This window comes from Protomyctophum bolini (assembly GCF_963924005.1).
Source record: "Protomyctophum bolini genome assembly, chromosome: 7".
Taxonomy (NCBI): domain Eukaryota; kingdom Metazoa; phylum Chordata; class Actinopteri; order Myctophiformes; family Myctophidae; genus Protomyctophum; species Protomyctophum bolini.
The window spans coordinates 21,537,878-21,549,924 of NC_137868.1; the positions used below are offsets into that span (position 1 = coordinate 21,537,878).

Genomic DNA, 12,047 nt, shown 5'->3' on the forward strand with positions numbered 1-12,047 from the left:
TGACATGAAATACCAGATGACAATAAAATGGAGAAAAGAGGGAACACTTGATTTGGAATGCCATCTGAGGTTGTGGCTCGTCCAATCTAATCAACTGCTGTATGATTGGAGTGGTAAAGAAGGATGCGAGACAGAGCAAAATGATCACCAACACAGAGAGGTTTTTGTCGAGAAAGATAAACACCACATCTTGATAAAGGGTCTCAGGATAGCTGCTAAAGTTTGGTTTGTTTTTGTTATTGCCTCTTTTCCAATTTAGCCTTTATGCCAACTCTGATACAGGGGAGACGGGTTAGGGTCAGACACCCAGAGTTGTGGGCAGTGTGGGCCTGTAGATCTGCTATTGGAAGCAGGTGTGGATGAACAGGGGTGTGGCACGTAGACACACAAGGGCAAGAACTGAAAAGAGAAGACAAGCAAACTCTAAACTAAAAACAAAAATATGTATCATGAAGAACAGTAAAGCATAACAAGCAATTACAAACTAAAGTAGCAAACACAACAGCCAAGGATTAATGGGATGCAGTTGCAATTAACTCCGGTGTTGAGTTTAATTATCACTCAGGATTTTGCTGTGTAACAGTAGCAGTAGTAGCAGTGATACTGTGTGTACTGTGTAGAATGTTTGCAATTTGTCCATACAGAAGCTAATTGTGTTACTTTGTTCCCACTTCCAACAGCAGATCCAAGATGCTGCCGATCAGGGTGTGATGTTTGTGGGCTTTGTTCAGGAGCCCTATGGGGCGCCGTGCACACGGATCAGAGAACCAGAAACCCCCTCCCTCTCACTCCACTCCAGCCCCAGCTCTGTGCTTGGATCCCTGGACAGCTGTAGCCCCTCCAACCCCTCAAGTCCCAGGAACAAAGCAGAACCGTTGGTCCAGAGAGGGGCAGTAGATGCAGAGTCACCATGTGAAGCCGGGGAGGGAGCACAGAATGAGAGCAAACATAACAGTGGAAACACTGGGGACAGTGCGGGGATTGGGGTGGAGGACACCCACACTGGGGCGTCACCTCCTGGGTCTCCATCTTCAGCAGAGGATCCGGGCATCAATCAAGAAGTGGTAGAGGATGACTCCATGACTCACAATAATAACAGAGCCAACACCACAGGAAGGAAGGAGAGGTCCAGATACCGCACACGGAGAGGTGATGGTGAGTGGGAAAATCATTGTCTTTCAAATGTATTATTTGACCTCTTTTTCTCAATGTTTACCTGAACAGGGAAGGTTTGTGGAGAAATGTGTGAACTGTGCCTTCATATTCACACAGGTACTCTCACTTGAGCCTTTGTTGGATGGTGTTCTTGTGAGTGACTGGAATGACTTACTTTACTTTCCCAACCTTTCCCAACAGCTGATATTCTCAGCTGTATCAAACAGTATACCTTTTGATTACGAGCTCACTTTATTTTCAAACGACCACCGCATTGCTTTTGTTGTCTGCTTAGCTTTCTATTTGTGTCTATGTTGTGTAAAGCTGTACTTTAAGGCAAACAATGGTATAGAGAGCCATACTAGATTACACTTGAAATGTGTGAAATGGCAGCTGTGAAAGAGACAGGTGTCATTTTTAAGTACAAGCTTTGGGTATAATCCTCTATCCTTTACGCAAACAAAATCTTCTTATAGAATTGACAGTCGTTGAGGCAGAGAGTCGATATAATTCACAATAACAGTTTGTTTGGATGTTTTAGTAGACCACACATTTCATAGCTGAATTTCTCGCTGTGCAGCGGTATCAGGGCAGTGCTAGTGTGCGAATGTATAGCAAACAGTACCATAGACATTTACAGTTTGCGCTTCATTTCAGATTAACAGATGGAGACTATCACACTCTGTCCACTCCACATTTTAAATAGCCTGTTTGTGAAATGTGTTTTTAGAATGTGCGAACTGTGCATTGGTGTCGGTGACACCTGCCTGCCAATGTCTGTGTGTGTTCTATGCTGCGTTCATGTGTCTATGCATGTGCACGTGTGTACTTGTAGGTTTGTGCGTGTATATGTGAGTGTGAGTGCATAAGTGTCTTCAGCCAAATGTGCACTTGCTTGTGTGCGCACATTATACATACATAAAATAAGTAACACACTTGGCTCCAAGGCAGACCCCATGCAGACCAATGTTCCATCTGGGCTTGCTCACACAGTGCATTTTGCAGTGAGATAATTCCTTATTGCTACAATCTCTATTCTCTACCTCCCTTAGACTCACAGCCCACCCACCACCAACCAGAAAAACCTTCATCCCCCCCAAATCACTACCACCAACACCACTAGCATAGCAGCCAGCATGGTGCAGTGTACCAGTGTGTGCCAGGCCCCTGTGTCACCTCTCAGTTAATACCCCGTCTGCTGTGCAGGTCCCCCAGAGCCTCAGCTACGGCTCGCCTTGTCCGCCATAATCCTGGCAGCTCGAGGTGTGTAGAATGCAGTGGAGCAACGGAAGCCCACCCCGAGTCTGTGGCTTATGCTCCAGAGTGAAACGGAATCGGGAGATTGAAGCTGTGGGTAGAAACTGTGACCAAATAAGATGGAGGAATCAGATCATTGGAGGGTTGAAAGCACATCGAATCCTGCTGGGAAAACAGATGCCGGGGTGGTGAGAAGCACCAGGGCAGTGATCACATTATTGCACATTATGTGACCACATCATCCTCTTCTACTCTCATATCTTGACATGTGCAATTATAATTGTAAAAGAAAATGAAGCCAATGCTGGCCATGTAGGATGGCCTACAAAAGGCATCAAATAATATTAATGAATAATAAATAAACAAATAAATAAACAAGCAAACAAACAAGCAAACAAATATAAGATGTCAGGATGGTGCTAAAAATCCATGTCGGTATGAGACATAATTAAAGCCACTAAAACACATGAACTAAACAGGAAGGAAAAGAGAATGTATACGGCCGGCTCCATCGTTACTTGGATCAGTCACAGTGGGCCCTATTTTGTGCGTCCTATACTGACCCTCCTCGCCCTCTGTTTGTATCTGGTCATTATGAAAGACAGATGTGTCGAGATTTTTATTTTATTTCTTTTTAGCAATCAATATAAGCGATTTAGCGTATAAGACCCATCGCGCACAGCCAGCGCTGCGATATCATGCGCTCTGGATGGAGTTATGTAATCTTTCACCTGTACCACTCGTTATTGGATATAATAACATCAGATTAAGGTAAGAAAATGGTTAGTCCGGGAATCTCCTTTGAGTCATAAGACCTGGCTGGTAATTGAGACGTGCAAAATAGTTTGTTGATTCTGTTGTTCAGACACTGTGAGGTTGTGATCCTGAGATTTATCCTGTAATCGATGTTGTTGATGGAATCGGTGTCTGGCAGCTCAGGTTATAGAGGTGGATGATGAAACCATGACATGCTGTGTTGGACAAGTGTTATTAGTAGTAGGGTGGGGTGGCCTGGTGGTAGTGGTGATGGTAGCGGAGGGATTTGGTGCTGACCTTGACGTTTGGACAGTCATCAGTGACCCCGACAGATTATCGTGATCTTATCAAGCTAAGAAAGAGACATGTTTTCAATGTCCTAATGATGTCTCCCGCCACATAAGACAATATGTTGGTTGGCTGCTCAGAGACTTAGGGCTTGTCTATCTGTCATCAGATGATTCAATGTATTCCTCTGAATAGGTTCAAAGGGTTTAATATTAGGGAGCCAGAGTCAAACTACTGAATGTGCAGTGTGGGGCTATGCAGTATGGGCTATATCTTACGCCACCCCTTATCCATAACATTTTTTGCAAAACCTTTTAAAATTTTTGTACGGTGTACGTGCTCACAACGTGTTGATTTAGATCGGCTAGTTGAAATATTTTTAAACGTTTTTCAAAATAGTAAAAAATGGCAATATAAGTTTGGGATAAGGGGTAAGGGTTTGGCACAAGATAGAGCCCCAAGTGTGTTTAGATTTGTATGCAAATGTCACCGTGTCTGCATGTGTGAATGTCAGTTTGGTGTGAACCATGTGCACGTGGGTTATGTGTGTATTTTCACAGGCCAGACACGACCCTAGGGTACTCAAGTAAAGCTACTCTATAAATATTTGTTTAACCTTGAGGCCCTGATAATGAAAAGTATCAACTCTATTGCTGTTTGCACAGGGTGTCACATGGGAATCATGTTCATGGCCAACCAGGCTGAGACTGCAATCTCACTGGAAAATGTGCTATAGTAACATTAAATTAACCACTTTCACCCTGGCGTCCCAAAATATTTCAAACGTATTCCTCAAAATCTTAGTATTTAAACAGGGTTTATATGGTTTAAACCTATTTAAGCACTTGTACAGTATCTAGAAAGTTAAAACATTTAGGGCTGCACCTAACAATTAAATGGATTGATCTATTTGTTGTTGTTGTTGCTATTATTATAATTATTCAATTTATATTATCTTTTTTTTCTTAGTATTATATATTTTTTGTACATCTATGTGTGATTAAGTTAGATCATGAAATGGCGGTGGAATAAGGTTATACAATACAAAATAAATAACAATTGTCCCAGCAGTCAGAAAGCAATTCATCTATCTATAAATGTCTACCTCTGTACGTCTCTGTACGTGCGTATGTACGTGTGTACGTCTGTAATCCACAACTCGAGAACCGTTCGCCCCACCGACTTCAAATTGGACACACGTGTTCCACACCCCCACAGGGAGCGCAGTGCCCGGTGTCGAGTCCGTCGGATGGCCGGTTGTCCAGAACCAGCACAAAGGCCTCTGCCCTGGATCTGATGCTTTGGCAGAATCCACCCTCAGGTAGAATAAAAGTGAGGTGTGACTGTGCCCTTAGATGGCATTGGTAGAATCGGCTTCACGTCTTAATGGGTTAAGCTGGTGACTTCAAGTGACTTGGACTTCCAAGTCTAAATTCTAGGTTCTTATAAAGACTATAGCTTGCTACTATGACAGTGGGGATTGTTTTTTATTTCATTTTTCTTTTCTTAAAATGCAATCAAATGTCCAAATGGATGATGATCCCGTTGGCAACAATAGAATCAGTGTCAGTAGTAAATCTAGTTAAGGTTGGTTGCTATCTAATTACACTGTGATTACAGAATTAGGGCCCTGTAACCTAAAACCTTACTATGCTCATAATTGATTTAGTGGAGACCAGTCATAAGCTCACATAGACGTCCAGGTCTGACCGTGTTCCTCAAGCGGCCCAACCTTGGTCCCCTCCTAAGTTTCTCCTTTTTCTAAATCTCTTTTCTGAAAATAGCTGATCTTCTCACATGAGTGTGACGCGTTGTGATCTTGTAGATCTGCTATCTTCAGTACAACACATCAGAGGAGCTATACCAGTTAGGGGGGGGGGGGGGGGGGTGTGTGTGTGTGTGTGTGTGTGTGTGTGTGTGTGTGTGTGTGTGTGTGTGTGTGTGTGTGTGTGTGTGTGTGTGTGTGTGTGTGTGTGTGTGTGTGTGTGTGTGTGTGTGTGTGTGCGCGGCTGTGCGCGTGTGAGTGTGTGTGCGTGGCAAATAGAGTGGCAAACTGAGTTTAACGTCGTTTAATGCAATCAGATAGGACTTTTCTGTTTGGATGTATCATAGGCCAGAAAGTAGTTTTTTGCCACTTAGTAGGCGTTCCCGCATAACTTCCGGCCGGGTATGATGATGATGTCACGTGCATAATGTCCTAGTCGTATGGTGCATATTAGCAGATGGGTTTGGTGTAAATTCTACTGTAATTCTACAACTCTTGAGAGCAGAAGTTCGATAAACAAGATTTAGGGAATTTGGTGGCCAGCCACATCAGTCAGGCGAGCCGGAGAAAAACACATGCTAATAAATGATTCATTATTCCTCTGTGTCTGTCTGATGGAGTGACAGACGAACGAAAGGGATTGCACCATGGATCTGCATTTGAAGCGTGTGTCCATTTGTTTGTGTGTGCGTGCGTGCATCTACAGTAACTGTCCGTAAGTGCACGCATGTTCTTTGTGTCTCTGACTGTGTCTGTGAATAGATGGGTGGCGCGTGTCTTTGTGTCTTTGTGTCTGTGAATGAATGGGTGGTGTGTGGGTGCGGTGCATTCTTCCCATCAATCTGTTTCACTTGGGAGTGACAGTCCAACATTTGCATTCCAAAGAAAGGTGAAAATGCTACCAGGCTTGATTGGAATTGTTGTTGCCGAAATCGAATTCCATTCGCATGTGGCCTTTTCCCTCCAGACGAGGGTAAATCAAATTCTCCCTACAATGATTTATTATGATATGAGTAAGCACCCATGGCATACTGTAGGCATAGTATTTTCAAGTCTGTTTCTGCCCCCGGGGTCCACTGCATTATGTATATATCTGCTTCATCTAAACAAGAGGTTGCTGGAAAGCTTTTAATGCATTATTCAAGGTTATACGATGCCCAACTCAGTTACTACAACACAAACGTTACGTCACAGCATAGAAGAACGAATTTCAGTTTAGTATATGAATTTGGTGAAATATCTTACAGTTCATGCATTAATGAAAGCACTCTTACTGTGCGCTTTAGGCATACATACAGGCATACACTGTAAGGCATACAGAATCAGATGGCCATTCATCGTTCATATACTGTATGTAACCTACTTTACTTTTTCAAGTCTACCAGTGATCGCTTTCTGCTTTTAATCCAAGAAGAAGAAGACCTTATCTGGTCGAAACGTCGGTTGTCTTTCATTGAATTATAGTTTGCATCGTTGCTCTGAGTGTGCAGCCATTTACTTCATTTTAAGTTGTTGTTATTATTGTTATTATGTTATTATTATACTATCACACAACTATGATGTCTTTATTCTGGCTACTAAACTATAACAAAATGATAATGACACATTGTTATGATGTCAACAAAGTGCTAAATTCAAAAATAAGGCTTCCAAAAAGCTGCTCTGATTGACATTTTTTGTGCAAATGTACGTGTGTTTTGTTTTGCTTATTTAAGTGAGGACAGGACAGTGGCATCATACTTATTGTGAGAATACAAAAAGGGTTAATACAGCTTCAGTCACTTGACAATGATCATTGCTTTACCCTTAGATCTGGCTACAAGCTACTGTACTCTGTACTTTACATCTCTGATTCTACCTACCAGGTCTATATTACTATACTTGTATTATGAAGAAGTAAATTCTGTTAACTCTCTGTTAACATTTAGTGTCATATACTGTATGGCTGTTATGCTATGTTTCACTACACTATTCCATGCCATGTTATTAAATTAATGGCAGTTTCCCTGTTGTGTCTCAGGGGTGGACCTGCTCTCCCTGTTCAACCACCCCACGGTCCGAGAGGGCCAGTTGAAGTACTACACTATCAAAGTGCCACTGCGGGTTCAAAACCGTGATGAGGGGGTCAAAGGGGTGGAGGCTAACTGGCTGGATCACATGACACAGCACTTCAACAATGGAGCGTCACTGGTGGATGGATACTTTCACCTGGGAAGTGAAAACGGTAAGCTAGAACATCACATAATGCATAACATGCAGTATATATGGCGTGAAACAATTCTGTGGCCTCCTGTGACAATAAAGGTTGTTCTATGTCTAGTCTAGGGGAAAGAGGGAGGCAACATAAAAGACTGGCGAGGGAAACCCGTTTTATTGGGTATAAGTTAACCTTAAAACAGAGAGGCACAGAGACAGATTTAAATGAAGCAGCTGGAATATCCTTGTGGGTGTGAGAAAAGAAACAGGATGAAGAAAGAATACCGAAATAGTGGAACAGTTGAACTTAAGCATACTGTAATGAGGGTTAATTTAAGCAAAGCACACAATCTTGTGTAATATTGCTTAAGTAGGCCTCCACTGGCTATCAGGCTCCATCAGATGGATGGATGGATGAGGGACAGACTAGAACAGACAGTCAGCACATATCATTTACATCCTTCCCCCATAATAATTGTACCGGTATAGCCTACGGTATGTCGTCTTACTAGATGTGAGGGCCAGGCTATGAGATGTTAGAGCCTTGAGAATTTTTGCTTAGGGCGCCCACAGACTCTATAGACTCTAGACTCGGCCTGCACAAAACCAGGTGTCTGCTAGCACATTCTGAGCTTTTCTTGTGCCGTATTGTAGTCCAAAAAATATGCATGCATATGTTTCCAATAATACCACAGGAGCAGTCACAATTAAGCTTTAATGGCTACCAAAATCCTACTAACAAAACTTATGCCAAATCACCCTAGTGTGCAAGCTATTGCCAACAAAAGCAAGCCCCCTGGTACCTGCCTAACATCTGAGATATCCTGGGCTTTAAGTGCCTTTAAAAGCGGCACTTCAGTGAACCCCAACCTATTGCCAAGGACCTGAAAGTGTAGTCCCCACCAGAGACTCATGTCTCCACCCAGAGTTACAGAAAAGACAGGAGTGTACCGACGATGGAAGGACAGATTACTCAGTCCAGCTGGCACACTCCCTAAACAACCAGAGAGATCACTGGCAGCTTGGTCAACAGCACTCAGACACTACACACAATAGGGCTGCATACAGTATATGGAAAATATATGTTATCTCAATATCAAAATGCACAAGAAGAAAATGTTGTAAGGGGAGTAGTGAGAAACTGTATTGATACGTTGGTGGTATATGGTATTATTGTCAATAGCAGCTGTTTGTAACCAGGTGAAATGTTTTGTCTGTCTGTCTGTCTGTCTGTCTGTCTGTCCATATAGCACAGAATGTGCTCAGCTGATTGGCTGAGCATGGAATGTGTGATTTTTAAGGGGTGCCCCTTCTATAAACTGATTTTGTCCCCACACGTCTCAAGATTTGCCATTGACCACGGTAAAATAATTCCAGTCAAATGTCAGCTAAAATAAATTCCCGCCCGTCTCAAGTTTTGCCATTGTCGATGAACGGAGAAATGACGTCAGAATTCCGCTAAATATGACATGAATTAAACATTAAAAACATTAAACGTCACTGACATTGAACGGACAATTTACGGCATATGTAAACAAATCAAATCAGCTAACCAATCACAGGCAACAGGCATTCTGATTGGCCAGAATTAACCAATCATGCAGGCAACAGGCATATTTTTTTATTAATTCTTCACACATGAAAATATTTTACAACATTTTCCCCCTTTCAGTGCCCAGCATAACAAACAAGTGGCCAGTACTGCTACTGGCGCTTCAGTACTAAAGAATGCTACATATTAAACGAGTAGAGAAAGGTATTACTAATGTACATAACATATCAAAGGGGTTCGGTTTCCCTAGAAAACTGAAAACAACTGGGTTGGCGCCTAATTATGGAAACATATTAAAACAGAGGCGGACTGGTTATATTAAATCACAGTCACAGCCAAAGACAGGACATGTAGGTATGTGTACCCTGGCTGATTTCCGGTCTCCTAATAGGGCGTGGCCATCCCACGTTAATGTCAGCATGCTGTAAACATATACTGTAGGTCTGTGACTTGTGAGGAATGAGTCCAATATATTTACTTCAGTGACTATCATTAATATATATGTGGCAAAGGAATGGGTCATAATCTGTGCTCATGTGCACTTCTGCAATGAAATGAATAGACTCACAGTCTGCTTCTGGTCTCCTAAAGGGGTCAGCACAGCACCCATGATTCAGGAAATGAAAAGAAGTTGGGGTGTCTCAGTTTAATCACTATCATCTTTGCCGACCTCTCAGGGTGTTGACAGTTATTATCTGTGACCCAGCCCTATGATTGGCCCATCGATCTGGGCAACAATCCGCCCAGTGCCTATAGAAATCCTGTGACGGGCGGCTCCAGAACAAAGATACCGCAGAGCAAAAAACCCACACACAGTAATGACACATGGAAGGACGTAACAAAAGGTAATACATTCCCTAGTCCAGCGATTCTGGGGCCCACTTGTAGGCCGTGAGGATATTACAAATAATTGGCGAAACACTGTGATTTTAATGACAATATCACATAAATTAATTTTAAGCATAATGTAAAATAAGTATATTCTCTTTAAAACCTTGAAAAAGATTTTTTCACTGTGATACCGATAAACCAGTAAGGTCCAGTGAGGACCCAGTAAGGTTGCATGCACGCATCCACCCCGTTGATGTCAAACTACTAGGCGAGTGCTGGCGCTTTGGCATAGGGGGTCAGATCAACATGGAATGAATTCTGTACTGGCCATATAAGGAGCATGTCTTGAGTGTATAGGGTTTGATGAGGTCAGATCATCATATGGAATGTCAAAACAGGTCAACGCCATACAGTATATGGAGATCTAAGGGTGGTAGCAGGGACATTCTCTTGAGTGTACAGGGTTTGATGAGGGCCCAGGTAGGGCCGGGCCTTAATTTTCGGGCCTGTTGAGAACTCTAGTTTTCGCCGGCTGCCGGGCGCGGCTGCACTAATAACTTTGGGGCAGGCCCGTCTAGAGTTTGAATGGACAGGTGGGCTGTTGAGAACTCTAGTTTTCGCCGGTACTGCACTAATAACTTTGGGGCAGTCTAGTCATAACCCTGTCTAGTCATAAGTCAAAAGGGAGACATCGAGGAAGGATGTCAACATATGGAATGTCAGAACAGGTTCTGCTTCTGACATAATATTATATCCATATACAGTATGGAGATCTAAGGGCTTGAGGTTTGAGGTCAGATGTAGAGTTGCTGGCCAATACTGATGACATCAGGGTGCCCCGACCAGCACACTGACGGGAAATGCACGATTCCATAGTTAACTGCGACCTTCGGTCGCAATATGAAGTTAAAGTAGGCCTACACTATGTTAGCTCCATTGATCCTATAGCTTGAACACAGCCTTTTATGATTTATCATAAAAAATAAACATGCTCTGAAAATGCATGCAGTGTTAAGTGGGCAGATATTCAAGTGGACCCTGATCCTGAAAAAGTTGAGAGCCACTGCCTAGTATGATTATACGTTTCAGTCGTACTAAGTTAGCTGAGACGAAAGGTTTGTTATAAATGTATTCCTGTATTTTAGAGCTGTAGGAGGAACACATGGGAAAGATAAATGTGATATTAAGGGCCAAAAAGATCACAGTCTGGGTTGTTTTGTTTCTCCTGTACCACATCCTATTTCTCTTGCCACCTAGGCCCAGGGGCACCATTGCACCAGTTCTTAATTCCAACAACTGTGGAATAACCCAGCCAAGGTAAATAAGAGTCATAATTTATTAATTGCTGAAAGTGAGTGCTGAAACCATAAAGGCTGAAACGCCTCACTGACTCCGAAACATAGATAATTAACCTGATAAGAAATGAGTGCCTCCTTGCATATTTTATGTCCCGAGAATAGAGTAATGAAGTGAATTATTATAATTCTATTTTTCTTTTTCTTCCAACATATTTTGCATAATATTGTTAACCTCGTATCTCCACATTTCAACTTTTTATGTTTGTTTTTTGTGTAAATGAATGCCCTGCTTTGCTGTACAGCAGTGTCATGCAGAAGAAGTGAAAATAGCTGTACTACAAGCTCACAATGCGTCACATCGTGGTATGCTGTGAGTGAAAGTCTGTCTGTGGGTTTTATAATGAAAAATATTAACAAAAGCATGTGACTAAATAATAACTAAATTGTATCCATTGGCTCTTTCCACCAAGGTTTCCACCTTTAATGTCCTGTTAAGTTTATTGTTTATTACAAATAAACAATTTTAATTGTTTATTACAAATCCCCATTAGTCCTCACTACAGTGAAGGCTACTCTTCCTGGCGTCCAAATATTCACACCTAACAATCAAACTAAACACTAGGAATTCTACCATTACACATTACTGTTAAAACAAAACATAAAACAACAAAAATTATTGATGATTTCGGTCTTCACATAACTCCACTAAGATTCTAACTTGATTACGTAAGTACAAGGAAGAACATGGCAGGTGCAGAGTGAGATGCAAAGGATCTTTATCTATTTTCACACTACTGTAGTTTACAGCCAGGACTGTGACGTAATGATCGCAAAGCAGGTAACATTACAGAGGTGAACATGGTGCTGTGCAAAGTAAAAAAGCTCCTGCTTGTTATTACAGTAGCTAATCACATCAAACAGAAACACATCTCACGATTCCTATACAATC

The 12,047-nt window shown here is 42.1% G+C and overlaps 1 protein-coding gene across 4 annotated transcripts in view; it reads left to right on the forward strand.

The window, feature by feature from the left end:
- rftn1b (raftlin, lipid raft linker 1b) overlaps nt 1-12,047 on the forward strand; it is a 91,712-nt gene that overhangs the window by 53,544 nt on the left and 26,121 nt on the right. For 3 of the 4 annotated variants that reach the window (XM_080767367.1, XM_080767365.1, XM_080767366.1), the window contains 2 exons: nt 681-1,155; nt 7,242-7,445. In XM_080767367.1, the coding sequence (XP_080623493.1) occupies nt 681-1,155; nt 7,242-7,445 (679 nt within the window). The remainder of the gene's footprint in view (nt 1-680; nt 1,156-7,241; nt 7,446-12,047) is intronic. The other variant, XM_080767368.1, reaches the window with a different exon arrangement.